Source organism: Sus scrofa, chromosome 17 (assembly GCF_054392235.1).
Source record: "Sus scrofa isolate SSC_HxYL_T2T_F1_AM1 chromosome 17, Sscrofa_HxYL_maternal_Yorkshire_Landrace_v2.0, whole genome shotgun sequence".
Classification (NCBI taxonomy): domain Eukaryota; kingdom Metazoa; phylum Chordata; class Mammalia; order Artiodactyla; family Suidae; genus Sus; species Sus scrofa.
In genome coordinates, this window is record NC_139399.1 from 33669170 (window position 1) to 33686507 (window position 17338).

General features: G+C 42.2%; 1 protein-coding gene and 1 non-coding gene across 7 annotated transcripts in view; both read right to left on the reverse strand.

The window, feature by feature from the left end:
* Window positions 1–17338, reverse strand: part of SNX5 (sorting nexin 5) — a 28543-nt gene extending 11205 nt beyond the window's left edge. For 2 of the 6 annotated variants that reach the window (XR_014832883.1, XM_021078332.2), the window contains exons 1-8: window positions 17244–17338; window positions 16923–17004; window positions 13390–13465; window positions 5654–5758; window positions 4563–4673; window positions 2811–2932; window positions 1721–1844; window positions 816–911 (exon numbers count right to left, since the gene is read on the reverse strand). Coding sequence is in view for 4 of the 6 variants with exons in the window: in XM_021078332.2 (XP_020933991.1) it covers window positions 816–911; window positions 1721–1844; window positions 2811–2884 (294 nt within the window). In the remaining 2 variants the exon portion in view is untranslated. The remainder of the gene's footprint in view (window positions 1–815; window positions 912–1720; window positions 1845–2810; window positions 2933–4562; window positions 4674–5653; window positions 5759–13389; window positions 13466–16922; window positions 17005–17243) is intronic. The other 4 variants (XR_014832881.1, XM_021078329.2, XM_085004547.1 and 1 more) reach the window with 3 other exon arrangements.
* LOC146395208 (small nucleolar RNA SNORD17) lies at window positions 10754–10990 on the reverse strand. The gene has a single exon (XR_014833012.1). It is a non-coding gene; the product is annotated as a small nucleolar RNA SNORD17 (small nucleolar RNA).

The following is a 17338-nucleotide window of genomic DNA, read 5'->3' on the forward strand; positions in this document are numbered from 1 at the left end:
TGCCACACAACAACTATTAAGGTAACTCCTGAAGAGCTAGGAGTGTGGTATTGAAGAGTGAAGAAATGTATCATACCCATGAGTAGCAAGAAATTTGTATATTTTATGTTCTAGAATAACACTGTCCAACAGAAATATGTGACCCACGTGTGATATTTAAACAGGTAAAATTACTTCTGTTATTTTATGTCTTTTCTTCCCATCGAGTCAGGAAATTCAGTTTCTTAATTACACAGGCTACCTACCAAGTGCAGTTCTGAAGAGTAGCAACAAATCCTGCACTTTTAGCTTATTTTCTTTTTTAACATAATTGAGAAGAGTTCCCGCTGTGGCACAGAGTTAGAAATCCGAATGCAGAGGCTCAGAGTGTTAGAAATCCAAATGCAGAGGCTCAGGTCACTGTAGAGGCATGGGTTCATCAATCCCCAGCCTGGCTTCGAGGGTTAAAGGATTCAGCATTGCCACAACTGCAGCTGATTCAATCTATGGCCCCCGGGAGCTTCCACACGCCACGGGTGCAGCATTAAAAAGAACAGTAATGATGATGATGCTAATTGAGAAAGCTCTCTCCTTAACAGAAAAGGAGAAAGTGAAGACGAAAGTATGGAAAAGCTCTTATTCCCTTACCTGGGAAACAGGACATTTGGGGAAAATAAGTAAAAATTCAGTGAACAGATTAAAAATAACCAAGATTTGAAAAATTATCATTTGAGTAGTACCATTTGCTTCCAAATACCTATTTTGTAGAAATAAAAAGTCACCTATTCACATCAAGAGAAGAATTTTTTCAAACAGCTAAAGACCACTTAACTTACCTTAACTCCTGAAAAAAGGACTTCATCAGCACTTTTCACCACACTTTTGAAAAAGCCACCAAACATCTCTTTGGTATTTTTCCTCCTAACACTTAGCTGAAGAGAAATCCAAAACAGTTAATGGTACGTATATTTCTCATCAAGTCCTTAACACATTCCAAGTAACTGTTTCCTAGGATAAGCACACACTTAAGATTACCAGATCTAAAATATCAAATAGGGAGTTCCTGTTGTGGCTCAGCAATAACAAACCCAACTAGTATCCATGAGGAAGAGGAGTGGGTTCTATTCCTGGCCTCACTCAGTGGGTGTAGGTCGAAGATGCGGCTCAGATCTAGTGTTGCTGTGGCTGGCAGCTGTAGCTCTGATTCAACCCCTAGCTTGGGAACCTCCATATGCCGTGGGTGCCGCCCTAAAAAGCAAAATAAATATTTTAAAAATAAAATACTGAATAAACAACTAAATCTAAGCACAAATTACATTCTAAAAGCATGACTTAGATATTGTGACAAACTATCCAGATACCAAGTTTTACTGGCTTTTAAATTCTTTTTGGAATTACTGTTCTTTTGTGCTGATATTCATCTTCACTGAGGAAATTCCTAAGTCAGGACTTACCTTATACCTGTTAAATGAGGAGAAATATTTAAGAAAGCAAGGGAATGTCTTCTTTCTTTGAAAAAAATGTGAATCTACTTAATTTCTTTTGAATAATCCCAAATTTAACTGAGCAGAGGTCAAAATCTTCAAGGAATGTTTTAGAAAAATGTCTTACACATTGGATTTACTGCTAGAGATTCCCACTGTGTTGAACTGAACTTTGAAAGTCAATTTCTCATAAAATATATCAAGTTTATTTTTGCACATTTTAACTGGATCATGGAAAGGGAATAAAAATGCCTTACATCTTGGTCATATTCCAGGAAAACATGAAAGTTTCGATCTTTACTGAGAACAGGATGAGAGGAGAGCCGCTGAAGGAAGACCTCATGAGAGGACACAGTCTTCTTAAAGACAGCAAGATACTCACTGGAAGAGAAACACAGAAGGCTTAGCTCAGCTGACAGGCACTGTGCTACTCCTGATTACACAGAACACCTGAACAGGACCCAAAGTATCTTGGTATAATTTAGTATTTAATTAGGTAATAAAGCAGTTCTCATTTTGGAATCTAATAGCCATCAAAGGGGGAAGTGATATAACTGGGGTTGATGGACGCCCACCCCACGTACAAAAACAGCCATAAACACTGAAAACCCTTTAAAACAATGAAAACCCATTAATTCTGCAGCCATGTATACAGCACTGAGTCTAACGAGGCTTGAAACTACCAGAAATTACAAGGTGGCTTCACCTCAATCTACACACTAAGATGACTACACTTCCCAACGATAGGAACTTGAGTCAGCTGTGTTTGGCACTCTATTCTCAGAGCTCAGTGAGCCCCACCCTAGATAACATGGGCCTGTGGCACCACATTGAAGGGAACTGCTGAGATGGATACCTGTCCTCCAATACACTAGAGAGGGGAGGGAGCTAAGAGGTCCAAGGATGGTTCATAAGATACTTTAATGCAAACTTCCAACTATGACACAGATGAATCCACTTTTCTTTGAAATAATTACAACCAGATTAAAATACACTTCTTGGGGTTATTATTAGAATGCTTCTTTTAGCAGCATTCAATGCAATCTAGTTTCAATTGTGATTCCAGGAAACTTCAGGGACGAATGTAGGAATGTATGTTATCAGTGGCCTGGAGATTCATACATAAAAACAAAAAAGTACAGTTCCTAAGTGTTCCCATTGCTGCTCAGTGGTAAGGAACCTGCCTAGTATGAGGGTTCATTCCCTGCCCTCGCTCAGTGGGTTAAGGATCCAGCGTTGCTGTGGCTATGGTGTAAGGCTAGTAGCTGTAGCTCCGATGACACCTAGCCTGGGAACTTTCATATGCCATGGGTGTGGCCCCCCAAAAAAGAAAGAAAATCCACTTACGCTTCCAGCTCTTGCTTCATCTTGGCAAATTCTTCTTTGGTCATTGACCCTTCACCCTCTCCCAGTTTTTGCATCTTTTCTCGAGGCCCATCAAAGTCAGGCTTCGTAGGTGCAGGTGGAATCTGCAGCAAAGACAAGTAATTCTTGAGTGCTCTCACCCCCACACTGATGTCCTAACTTGGTACCTGTGCACAGGAGGCAGGTAGCCCAGTGGGGTCATCTAAAACTCAACTTGTGCTTTTAACCTTACTGCTTCTGCTTTGGCCATTTAAAAGAAGTATCGTGGAATTCCTCTTGTGGTTCAGTGAGTTAAGAACCCAACGTTATCTCTGTGAGGATGCAGGTTCAATCCCTGGCCTCACTCAGTAGGCAATCAATCGGGTGCTGCCATGGCTGTGGCATAGGCCTCAGCTGTAGCTCCAAATTAACAGCTAGTCCAGAAACTTTCATATGCTGCAGGCGCAACTGTAAGGATAAAAATAAGTGTCCTTCAGGGAATTCCCTGGTGGTTTAGTGGTTAAGACTCGGTGCTTTCACCATGCGGCCCAGGTTCAATTTATGATTTTCGAACTGAGGTTCCCACATCAAGCCGCTGCTTGCCGAAGCTTGATGTGGGAACCTCAGTTCCTAGACCAGGGATTGATCGTATGGCTTAGCAGGTTAAGAATCCAAGTAGTATCCATGAGGATGCAGGGTGCAGCCCTAAAAAGACAAGGAAAAAAAAAAGTGTCCGCCCTACAACTGGGCACTCACTTTGCCATCATTTGTTCAGCTCATCACTACGGACACTTGGTAGAGTACAACAGTTTACCCTGCTTCAGTTCAATTTATATTACAATTGATGCTTAAATAAAACCACTGATGCACCATCAAGATTACAGTCTCTAGGCTTACAAAGGAATTTTTTATTCTAGAGAATAATTAAGATTCTAATTTTGAGTGAACATTCTGAAATACAAGCTTCAGCACTGATTTTGTTTTAATTATTTGACAAGATTCTTCAGTTGGCCTGGCAGAAAAAAGCCACATTTATCTTTCCCTTTTATTTTCTGGCTTTGCCTGAGGTAGCAACACCACATCCTTAACCCATTGCACTGTAAGGGAACTCCCATCTCTCCTTTAACATCAGCTAAGTCTCTTCCTGCAGCCACGCATTCCCGCTCCATCTCAAGGGTGGAGCACAGACAACTGCTTCCTTGATTACACAGGAGAAGTCTTTGCATGTCACAATCAATAGAAATCAAATCCACCTGATGCCTGAAATGAAATGCCAAAGACATGCCAAACCCTAAGGCATATAAGAGTTTAAACTACATAACTACTTACCCCCTTATACTGCACATAATTTAAGGTCTGCTTCATCTTATAGCTCTAACACTATTTTCACATACTTTAGACCTCACTAGTAATAGTTAACACATACTCTATCTAGTTGACAGACTACTTTCACCATCTTTTTTTTTTTTTTTTTTTTTTTTAAGGGCTGCATCCATGGCATATGGAAGTTCCCAGGCCAGGAACGGAATCGGAGCTGTAGCTCCTGGCCTACACCATAGCTCATGGCAACGCCAGATCCCTTAACCCACTGAGTGAGGCCAGGATGGAACCTGCATGCTCATGGATGCTAATCAGATCTGTCTCCTATTTTCACAATCTACTATAAAAACTGGATAAAAGTCTCCTGAAACAAAATGAAAGCAAGGTAGAAGAAACTGGCTTCAGTAATTATTTGACGATCCAAACTGCACTTACAATAAGCCCAGCATAGTCTGTAGTTTCAATAAGAGTGTCATGTAGCCACACAAAGTCTTCATGTTGCCTTGTAACAGAAAACTCTGGACTCTGAAACGTGGGCAGCGTGGTCTGCAATAAAAAGAGAAGTAACTGTAACCACCATGTTCAGATAAAATGGTTTGGATTTCAGCAGTGCACCATGGGAAAACTCTAAGTAATAAAACATCCAGCTTTATTATGAGATCCAGTCAAGAACAAGGCAACTTTTGATCATCCCACCATTAAGCTGAAATTCAACATGTTCTCTAGGGGAATTCTCTTCACACAATTCCACTGTTCAGCTAACTCAGGCAGATCTAATCAGGTCGGCATCACACTGCCTCCTGAGTGGCAGTGTGTTAATCAAGCCACCAAAGTATGAAGAGAACAGGGACAGGCCCTCACAGATAACACATATGCTGCAGACGGCACAAACCAAGAGCTCTAGCTTCTCATTTCCTGATTGAAATAGCCTCAGCCATTTACTTTATTCTAAACCTGTACTTCAGTTCCTCACCTACAGAATACCATCAAAGGTTATTAGAAAGAGAAAATTAAGTTCACAGAAACTCTTTACAGCAGTGCCTGGCATAAGATATCTTAACTAGTATGGAATGGAGAGGAAGCTGAAAATGTTCTTGAAAGAAATGATTCTGAGAAATTAAATTTTTTTCAGATGGACATACTGCTTTTGTCAAATTAAAAATCCGGAGGGAGGAGGAAAGTCTTTTGAATTGCTAACAGGTGGGGTGAAGGCCAAAAACAGTAAATATGGAAAGCAAGCACCTCCCATGCAAAGTGGGGTTGTGTGGGTAGGTCGTTCCACCTATGTGACTCTGCCTGCTTTGGTTCCCCGTGGAGCAGAGGACAAGTCACACTTAACACCAGCAATTCCCACAGCCCTAGGGCTCCACCACAGTGGAAAGTGCAGAAGAACACTTATCTGACACTTCAGGTACAAGAAGAGAGAGGTCCTCACTGATGTCAGGGCAGGAAGTCTCTTACCCCCACTGAATAACGAGGCTGTAACCTAGCATTGCTTTTATTACTGAAGTCACTCTGTCACTTACCTTGGTGTGTACTGTAAATTTGACCTTATCTCTCTCACTGAGTGCATCAGGTATGTCGATCTGAAGCGAAGGATCAACATTCAGGTCCACTGATACAGATCTTAGCTGAAATACATTTTTTGGCTATTAGTCTCAAAGTCATTTTAGTCCTAAAAAGTATTCTTTCAAAAACAGAGAGCTAGTAATTAAAAAGCAGTCTACCTTGCTGTACAGTGGGAAAAAAAATAAATTAAAAAATAAAATAAATAAATAAAAAATAAAAAGCAGTCTATACAAGACCATTTGAAACTGGAGAAACTTGCCTGGGTGGTATAGTGAATTCCTGTAATCTGAACGAAGGAACTATATCATTCTAATATCATGTACATTACATATTTTGTTTAATGAAAAATACATTTACCCAAATACTTGAACCAAACTAAGAATAAGAAGGCTTCAACTATATAGAATGAAATCCTGAATACATAAATGTCCAAATTACAAGAACATTCAAGAGGTGTTAAAAGACTAAGGTGAAATTAGGAAAATTTGGAGAGAAGGTACAAAGAATAGTTAAGTGGTATGGGATCTTGGGTGGAGAGACAAAAATCCACTCAAGAGTGGACCTATTTATTTATTTTTTGTCTTTTTGCTATTTCTTGGGCCGCTCCTGCGGCATATGGAGGTTCCCAGGCTAAGGGTCAAATCAGAGCTGCAGCAACGTGGGATCCGAGCCACGTCTGTGACCTACACCATAGTTCACGGCAATGCCAGATCCTTAACCCCCTGAGCAAGGCCAGGGATGGAACCCACAACCTCATGATTCCTAGTCGGATTTGTTAACCACTGAGCCACGGGAACTCCCATGGACCTATTTATTTATATTCAGGGACTGTTGAAGGAGATGAGAAATCTAGACATAAGAAGTGAACTGTAAAAACTAACAAAGACCTTAATTAGCAGAATTCCACCATGATTACATATAAGGGACTATGTCAGCACTGCCCTAGAAACAAAAGTAACCGATTCTGTGAGTTGGAAATCCAGAGGCAAATACCTATTTCCATTTTTGCCAGTTTAAAAAACATCAGGAAAAAGTAGTTTAAATGGTTTTTTGTTTTTAAAAAGTTTTCCTAATGAATTTAAATTATGATAAATTATTTCATTCTTTAAAGCAGACAAGCTGACAGTAGGCCTGACACAAGTGAGAATAAGCATGGACTGAGCACCTCATTTCTCCACCCCCACCCGAAAGAAAGCCAGTGGCAAGAATACTCTAGATTACCAAACTTAGAGAAAATGCCCAGTCAAGACAAGAGACTTCTTGAGAGTTCTGTTGTCACTCAACAGAAAGCAATCCAACTAGTAACCATGAGGATTCAGGTTTGATCCCCAGCCTTGCTCAGAGGGTTGGGGATCAGGCGTTGCCATGAGCTATGGTGGAGGCCAGCAGCTGTAGCTACACCATTTGACCCCTAGCCTAGGAACTTTCATGTGCTGTGAGTGCATCCTAAAAAGAAAAATAAAAAAGAGAGAATTCTTTTCTCAAATATAAAAAGACCAAAGACTAATGAAAACTTAACCTCTAAAAATGGAAAAGCTAGTTCTACCTGGTATAAAAAGATTAAACCCCTGGATTACTTCTCTCTGTTGTATCTCAGAAGTAGTCAGTAATTCCCTTTTCCTTCAGCTTTGTGGCTAAGAAAAAAATTTTTAATCACAAAAACCAGAGACAGCCCTATTCTAAGAACTAAGCCTCAAGTCGTACCATCAGAACTTGACCTTAACATCAGTTTAAGATCACAATATACTTAATTTCTGACATTTCAACCTAAACACATCTTCCAAATAAATTCTTGATGAGTCCCATGAATAGCTGCTTGTTTGGCTTAATTTTCACATGTCCATTTATGAGATCTCTGCAAACAAAGATAAAGTTTCAAGGTCAGGGATACTTCATTTTATCACAGCTGTGACTCTAGCTATGACACAGTTCTGATAAAAGCTTCCTTCCTCCTCTGATAATTTACCACTGGACAAACACAGCATTCAAAATGACCTCAAAATATACACTAAAATTTGACTACAGAGAATACTGGCCACCCCACTCATTTTATATTTACATGTGTCAGAGTCAGTACATGAATAAAGTGGGCCAGGTTTCTGGTGAAGTTGGGGCAGTCCATGGGCCAGGTCTAAGGTGCATTTCCCTGAGCTCAGCAACAACTGCTGTGTTTTCGGAGATCCTATTTCCTAAAAAGGTCACAAATCCTGGTTTCTAGCCATCTCTCAATCTCTGAACATGCTGACAACTCTATTTTAGCTCTCTACAAGCCCAGTGAGCCTGTGAGCTCTCCAGACTACCTCTGGAATTAGAGCTGGAGGACCAAAGGGGAAGGTCATCTGTTAATGGGGCTCACTGAAGCACCAGTCAGAATTCCAATGGACTTCATGAGCTGCCTTTTGTTCTCCTGAACACTGGTATCACCTCTTTTCCCACACTTCCAACCATACAGAATAGCCCAGATATTATTATCAGCATATTTTTTAGTGTTAAGAGTATGATAAGGACATAAAATAACAAAAATCACTAGAGGTTTTGAAAGGCTTTGCACTACAAAAAGAAAAAGCACCCAAGCTTCTTCAGAAGTTGTTTTTCTTTTTAGGGCTGCACACGTAGCATATTCAAGTTCCCAGGCCAGGGGCTAAATCAGAGCTGCAGCTGAGGCCTAGGCCATGGCCTGCAGCAATGCTGGATCCTTAACCCAGGGGGCAAGGCCAGGAATTTGAACCTGCACTCTCATGGAAACAGTCTCGTCCTTAACCACTGACCCATGATGGGAACCCCTCTTGCAGTAATCATTTTTTCCTGGACATATCACTCTAAGAAGGGATTAAAAAAAAAAAAAAAAAATCTGACCACCTGACATAATAAACACTCCCCTTCCCCACCCTACCCCCAAAATACCAACAACAAAAGACCACCACAGAAAACATGAAAAAGTATGCACTCGGTCCTTAAAAGAATTATCTGAAAAAAGATAGTGGCTAAGTTTTGAGCTTGCCACTGAGTATGCAGGCCATCACACCAACTCCCCATTCACAAATCAAATGAATCTTCTTGTATTGTAGCACACAACCCTCCAGATAATGAAGCAGATAAAACATTAAGGAGTAAAAAGTTGTGAAATGTTTAAAGCTTCTAAGTCAGCACTGTATCCTCACTCCGGAAACATCAAGTTGTGACTAAAAGCTCAGCATTCCCTTTTCTGCTTGGTCAACAAAACCAACACCCCATAGCTCTTTGCCAGTGGGCTTGCTACTAAATAAATAAATCATCAGGATGGAAGGTATAGGGAGTAGGGGGCACCCTTCTATCTACTTTCCCCCCATTCACCAGCCTATCCTAAATAAGCATCCAGAGTGCTGCCTTAGCCCTACTGGCCCTGGCCCAGACTGTTTGACTTGGGCCACAGATGTCAAAATAACTAGAATGGTTGTTTAAATCAACGAGGAAAGGCAAAAGGCAGGCTTCAAAACCGAGTCTGAACTTAAAGCATGTTAATTTTTACATTTCCCAGTTCCCTTAGGTCACTGGTGAGAATCAAACTTATATTTTACTCTTCAAGGTGGAATAAAAGTTTTAAAAGACTTTTTGTAGATATTTCCATGGAAACCACTGTATCCTAGATGGAGTTTCAGTCACCAGTATACATATCAGATTAATCCTTACTATATGGATTACAAGCATTGCTTCACTTAGAAAACAAAATTTTAATTTTGTTTTAAGAAATCTGAGGAGTTTCCGTTGTGGTTCCCACATTGCTGTGGCTGTGGCATAGGCCAGCAGCTACAGCTTCGATTGGACCCCTAGCCTGGGAACCTCCATATGCCACAGGTGTGGCCCTAAAGAGACAAAAAAAGAAAGAAAGAAATCTGAGTTAAAGGATTTGTCACTGCTGTGGCACAGGTTCCATCCTGGTCCTAGGAACTTCCCCATGCCATGGCCAAAAAAAGAAAGAAATCTGAATGCTTGAAGAGAAATTGAAAAAGAGAAAAGCACAGAACCCCTGTACATTCCCTCCTGCTTATCAGCCTCCCATCTGGGGCACCTGACAATGGCCGAAGGACAAGTCTGCAGAGCTCTGAGCTTAGTACTTCTTTTGGTCCAGATCTCACTTATGATTCACTCTGGTACAAGACTTTCACAACCAATTGCAAAACTCCACTACTGTCATATTGCCCAGTGAGAGGACACGATAAATCACTGCCACAGTAACTCTGATCCAGAACAGGGTCTAGCTGAACAGCCACTTAAGTCTAACCAGTTTTGTATACAGGTAAGAAATTGACTATGCCAGCCCCTATATTCCCAACTTAATTTGAATGTTGCAAGGAAACTACTTGCTATATTCCAGTCCCAAAGCAGAAGAAATGTACTCAGTCAGTACATGCTACATCAATCAGTGTCTTCCCTTCAAATTACTTCTCTCCTAAGGATTTTGCTTTATCCCTTCCTCCTACTGCCTAAAGACCCCTACCACTGAAAGGGTCAATATGACAAATCATCCATGAATGATCTGTAAGCAGCATGGAGCCAAAACAGGCAAGAAATTGGGCATTTTTCAGCTAGAAAGATACAGGTACCTTGCCTGGCCCAATACTCATTAGTGAGGAAATAAATCCAAAAAAGCTCTGCAGCAGACACACTGGATCTGCAGTAATTTCTAAAAAGAGATTCACATGATACTTCTGAAAACCACATATATTACTGTTACTGTTTTAACTCACAGGAAAGGAGTGCTCTGTAAGAAATTCTAATACCTTATCCTGGAAGGCCTCTTTATAGTTCAAATACTGGTACGGGAACTATGTTACTATTTTCTTCTCCCCTGCCCATTCTATCCCAGTTTTTTGTTGTGGTACTGGTGCATGAGAACAGTGTAAGCAATATGTGCTCTACTTTTACAGGGATCTGTCCTCATCTCCTCCCCACTGCCGTTGTTGGCTCTCCCTTCCTGTAATGCAGGCCGGACTTCTAGAAGATCCCAGTCTACTAAGTAGATAACAGCTACAGAAATTAGTCACAAGCTTAAAAAACCAGATAAAGAGCTGCAGCAAGTGATCAGATTTCCACCACTCATCTTAGAGAGATGAGGCCCACAGGGACTCATCCCTGCTGACGCCAACCATTCTTACCGGTAGTCCGCCAACACACAAGCTGTCAACGGCAGAACACCGCAGACTGCATGGCATTTGGAGGCTACAGAGCCCAGAATTCCTAGAACAGGAACCAAGGCTTGGAAGAAGGTCAGTGCAGCGCACTCAGCGAATGGATAAACTGAATCATCACTTCACAAGGCTGCAAGCCCATGAACTAGTCAAAGCCCAACATGGAACCAGAAAAAGTAAGTTGAAATATTGGCTAAAATAACACTAGTTTTGAGAAATACATCCAATTACAAGATTACCTGTATTGTCTAAGAGTTCACAAAGTCAAAGGGGTGAAACTCTATGATCTATAAGGAACTCCTAGCACTGAAATTCTACTGGGAATCAACAGATCACTGCTAGAGTAAGCAGCTACCACAAATGAAAAACTAATTCTTCCCATTCAAAGCTAAAGCCCTTCAGCTACTACTTGATCTCATCAAGTCTCCCTCTCCAAAGTCCCTGGTCTATCAGGTCCGAAGCTCATTACTGCAAACCAGTCTTACTTTATGATCAACGCACAATGAAATAGAAAAAGATTTCAGAATAAAATTTATCTTCACCACCAACAAAGATAATTCAGCAACATGGATAGAGCTCTGAGACACAAATGGCAGCATGGAAAGAAAAGGTTGCCTGCTTCCTGTGCTGAGTCAGAGGTGCTACACATTTCCCAGGTCATTCAAATATAACCGTACCAATATCCCATTATTCACCAGCTCTCTATACCCATTAGCCCAATATGCAAGCTTTGTATTGCTCTTCCATCAGATACAAGCCATAAGGTTGAAGACATGTGCCTTTGTACTTCACCATTTATACTGACCAGACCCAAAGGCTTAGGGATCTGCCCCCTCAAAAAACAGTAAACCATAAACTCTACTGGGCAGAAAACATACACCGCAGATTAACAGAAGAAACCATTTTGAGAAAATTACTTTCCTCTCCAGACAATACAGCAGTGTCTGAAAAAGTTACACCAAATTTGTAAAAGTAAAAGGCAGAAATTGGTTGTTTCTCTAAATACCACCCAACTTCACTGCATTCTCCCTTTTAGCACTAGCTAATTGAAGCTTTCAGGGTACTACTGACCTACAGAACTATTCCTACCTAATTTCCTCAAGCAATTACAATAGAAAGCAAAAATTTTTTTAAAGGATTTCAAACCAAGTTCTACCTTGCAACACACTTCTCAGTGAACTTCAATTCTGCTTCACAACAGAGTGTTGTGGCATTAGAGCCTCCGGTTTCTGCTATTCAAAGTGGGCAATGAACTCCAAAAGGGTAGTGGCCTCTGAAATTCAGCTGCCCAGAACTCTACCATTTTTTGGTAAGGTTCCTCAACACTGGGGGGAAGGCCAATTCTACCAAAAATAGTCAATAATGCTTATGTTTTATACAGCATATTTTCTTAGACTTCACCAAAGATTTGGGGGAAAAAAACTTTAAACTAGCACACTCAAGATTAGCTCTTTAAGACAACCTGACCCACCCATATCACACCATTTTAGAAAGTTTAAATTTGTGATTCTCAACCAAGGGATATTTGACGATGTCTGCACTTATTTTTGACTGTAACTAATGAAGGGAAGGGAGCTACTGTCACTGAAGAGTCCAGGAATACTGCTACAATGCACAGGAAGGACAATTCCCTACAACAAAAAATCACCAAGCCCAAAACGGCAATCAATAGCGCTCAGATTAAGAAACCCTGGTCTAGGAGTTCCCTTATGGCACAGCGGGTCTAAAGATCTGGCACTTGATTTAAAGATCCGGCACAGGTTGACGCTGTGGCCTGCATGTGATCCCTGGCCCAGGAACTTCTGTGTGCCATGGGTATGGCCAAATTAACTAATTGAAATAAAACAATGGATGAAACTAGAGACTCTCATACTAAGTAAGTCAGAAAGAGAAAGACATACCATATGATATCACTTATATCTGGAATCTAATATATGGCACAAATGATCCTATCTACAGAAAAGAAACAAACTCATGGACACAGAGAACAGACTTGTGGTTGTCAAGTAGGAGGGAAAGGGAGTGAGCTAGACTGGAAGTTTGGGCTTAGTTGATGCAAACTATTGCATGTGGAGTGGATAGGCAAAGAGACCCTGCTATATAGCCTGGTTATCACCTGTGATGGAACATGGAGGATACTGTGAAAAAAAGAATGTATATATAACTGTGTGACTTTGCTGTACAGCAGAAATTGACAGAACATAATAAATCAATTACCATACAAATTTTTTTCAAAAAACTCACCACAAAAATAAATAAAAGTAAAAAGCCCTGAGGAGTTCCTATCATGGCTCAGTGGAAAAAATCCAATTAGTATCCAAGGAGATATGGGTTTGATCCCTGGCCTTGCTCAGTGGATTGGGGAGCCAAAGTTGCTGTGGCTGTAGTGTAGGCTGGCAGCTACAGATCCAATTCGACTCCTAGATTGGGAACCTCCGTATGCCGAGGGTTAAGCCCTTTAAAAAAAAAAAAAAAAAAAAGCCCTGGTTTAAACTAAAGCTCTACATTACATGTCGGTCACTTACTAGGTCTCACGCCAAATTAGAACTTGGATCTCAGAATCCAGAAAGTCCTGTAACAGCCTTCCTCTGCCATTTCTTCCTACAGCCAAAAAAATGTGAGATTAATGGACCTACAATAGTAGTATTCACAAATAGGAATCTTAAGACACTGTGTGCAAGTAACTGAGCCAGAACTAAGGGTTGGGCAGCTCTTTTAAGTCATACTTCCCTAATTTGAAGAGGAAAAAGTGAAGTCAAGGAACTAAACGTAGCAGAAAACTTCAGTCCACGAGAATCAGTTACTTTGAACTTGTGTAATATTAGTGAAAATTCAGGATCCTTACTATACTAACACAAATTGTAGGACACTCTTCATAGAAGCTCGCGGGGTAGTATCACCAAAGACAACTACCGTACCATTTAACAAAAAACTACCAGCAAACCAGAGCAGTAACATAAACACAAGATATTAGTGACAGGCTTTGAGAAGGGAACACCATCCACCCAAAACCCATGTAACCAATGCACCTAGCCCTTACAAAGCTATCCCTGTGTGATCATTTACTTTAGTCCACCAGAAATTTAAGCACCTTTTTTTTTTGTCTTTTTAGGGCCATACCTAAGGCATATGGAGGTACCCAGGCTAGGTCGAATTGGAGCTGTAGCCGCCAGCCTATGCCACAGCCACAGCAACACTAGAACCAAACCGTGTCTGCGACCTACACCACAGCTCACGGCAATGCCGGATCCTTACTTAACCCACTGAACAAGGCCAGGGATCGAATGTGGGTCCTCATGGACACCAGTCATTATTTATTTCTGCTGAGCCACGACGAGCTGAGCCAAAGCATTGTTTTTTAAAAATCCCAAGACAATGAGAACCCACACTCCATTTGCCATCGTTTGCAAAACTAACAAGACAGAGACTCGTCACAATAGAAAAATACACACTGGGAGGGAAAAAAAAACAACAAAAAAGTTCTCATTGTGGCACAGCAGAAACAAATCCGACTAGGAACCATGAGGCTGTGGGTTCCATCCCTGGCCTCATTTGGTGGATTAAGGATCAGGCATTGATTGCCCTGAGCTGTGGTGTAGGTTGCAGACTCAGCTTGGATCTGGTGCAGCTGTGGCGTAGGCCAGCAGTTGTAGTTCCGACTAGACCCCCAGCCTGGAAACCTCCATATGCCAAGGATGCTGCCCTAAAAAGCAAAAGAAAAATACACACTGAACCTGAATGGAAACCTAAAAGTGATGTTTGCAGAATAAAGGACTTTTTGGCAAACAGGAAGCCTAGAGAAAGTGGAAGGTGCAAATGACTGAAGGCCTTGGTATTTTATGGGAACAAGGTTCTGTATAATCTCCAATTTTTCCCCCTCCACTAACTTCAGACACCAGAGAAAGTTGATCCAGCCGGTACAGGAAGTAGGGAAAAGCATAGCACTATACACGAAGATGGGCCTAATGGTGTTTTAGTCAACTTTTTAGGATCTAGACTTGGCAAAACCTTACTTTTCTAAAGACCATAATACAATCTCTCCTATCAGTAGAGAACTAGTTAAAAAACAAAATTAGGAGTTCCCATCGTGGCTCAGTTGTTAACGAATCCGACTAGGAACCACAAGGTTGTGGGTTTGATCCCTGGCCTCACTCAGTGGGTTAAAGATCCAGCGTTGCCGTGAGCAGTGGTGTAGGTCGCAGATGCGGCTTGGATCCTGCGTTGCTGTGGAGTAGGCGGGCCGGCTACAGCTCTGACTAGACCCCTAGCCTGGAAACCCCCATATGCCTGGGGTGTGGCCCTAGAAAACGGCAAAAATACAAAACAAAAAAACAAAACAAAATTAACCATGTAACTCTTCCCCTAAACTGTCCTGGGAAAGGACACAAATCAACACCTTCAATTAGAAACGATGACTAAACAGAAGTGCCAGGCTACCAGATTCAGGCCCAGGGCTCCTTTTCTTTTTGCTGAACTAGCCAAAAGTTCTACACAAGTATTCAAAATCCTCAACAGTTATTATGTTCCTGCTCTATTAATGGGTCTAAACCTCAGGAATCGCCATCCTCATGTAAATCCCAAAGCAGGTAATCAGAAAGTTTAAACTTAAAACATTTTCAGTAAAAAAAAAAAAAAATTTCAGTCAACTAACAAAGCTGTATTACAGCAAAAAGAATAGCATGCCCACAGCCACAGCAACTTGGGATCCGAGCCGAGTCTTCGACCTATACCACAGCTCACGGCAACGCCGGATTATCAACCCACTGAGCAAGGCCAGGGATCGAACCCTCAACCTCATGGTTCTAGTCGGATTTGTTAACCACTGTGCCACGACGGGAACTCCGATTTTTTATTAATTTCATTCCCACAATTAGGAAAAAATACCAGGAAAATAATTCTACATAATCCTTTCATGTAGTCTCTAAAACCAAGAGTCAGGAAATGGCCTTCAGAATCCTATTCTGCTAGAGAATGAGATTCTGTGGTGGGGAAATTATTAAAAACCAACCATCGTTCTACTATACTAACAAATAATGAGGTCGGTCTAGCTTTTAAAGAGCCCTCTAAACTCGATTCTGGATCAAGAAGGTGCCAGGTGGGGAGAAATCAATCTACCAAAATTCCTATTCAGCCATCTGCTTTGGAATGTTCTAGAAAAAAAATCGTTCTCAAGTCCCCACTTCCGGCTTTGGGAGGGGGTTACTTCTTTCAACTTTAAAAGAAAAATACCCCAAGATCCCAATTTCATTTCGGTAACTAATACAGCAATGACACCCTTACTGGAATAACTCAGCAGCTGTATCTGAGCTTTGGCACAAACTAAAGTTTCTCCAAGAGCTATGGATCAAATGTGCCTTAGATTGCTAAAGAGATCCTTCCAGGTTTCTTAAATTCGAGAGTGCCTCCAATTTTTAGAATAAATTTCATTTTCTGTCAGATTAACTTCTGTTGACGATTTTGCACAAAACGTTGCTGCTCATACCAATCTCTATAAATTTCAAAACGGGTAAAGGACCAATAAAGGCGGAAGCTTGCCCGTAAACCTTTTACTAGCTAAAGTAACATGAATTTATTGCATCAGTTACCTTTCAGACCTAAAGATCTAAGAGCCTGGGGGTAATTTACATAATAAGTCTTCAACTATTCGAGCACCTACTAAAAATGACAGAACCTCCACAGTGACGCATTTAGCGGTTAATTGTAACGAATACGCTGCATATTTGACTCGATAAAATTTCCCCAGTATCTGAGCCAAAAAGTTTTCTCGAGGGAATGGGACGCGGATCGGAGGCAACAACAACAAAAAAAATCAAGCTGTCATTTGTCGCAACAGCGGATTTCACGTTCACAAGCCGGTCTCCACCGAGCCAAGGGAAGTTCCAGGAACTTTTCCACGTCAAGCACGCGCTCCCGGGTCTCCAAGGAGCGCCCCAGGGAGCCCAGAGGGAGGACAGCCCTGGGGCCCCAAGGAGTAATCCGCGGCCGGGGGAAGGAGTGTGGGGTCCGGGAGATCACCGGGGCCTCCCAAGCTGGAGCCTGAGGGTGGGCAGGGCCTCACCTTGCTGCGATCCTCCTCCTGCTGCTGCAGCAACTCGGGAACCGCGGCCATGGCGACGCGGGCCTCGAGCGGGGCCGCCTGGCTGTGCGAGGAAAGAAGAGGCTGGGCCGCCACCGCCGCCGGGGAGCCTCTCAGGGGCGGCCGCGGCCCCGCCTCCGCCAGCCTCCCTGCCCGACGGCGGCGGGAGGCCTCGGGACTCCGCCACCATCCCAGCAGCCCCAGGAAAGGCGAGCGGCGCCCCACGTGCTCCCCCTGAGAGGCCTCCCCCGTCCCCTCTGCCGTCCATCTTGGAGCCGGGCAAAGAAGTTACTCGGGGCCTACCCTCGCTCCGGGCCACGCGGAAACCGCCGACCGTAGGGCCGCGACGGAAACGCGGAGCCCTTAACACCTCCCAAGTGAGGCGCCTCTCGCGAAAG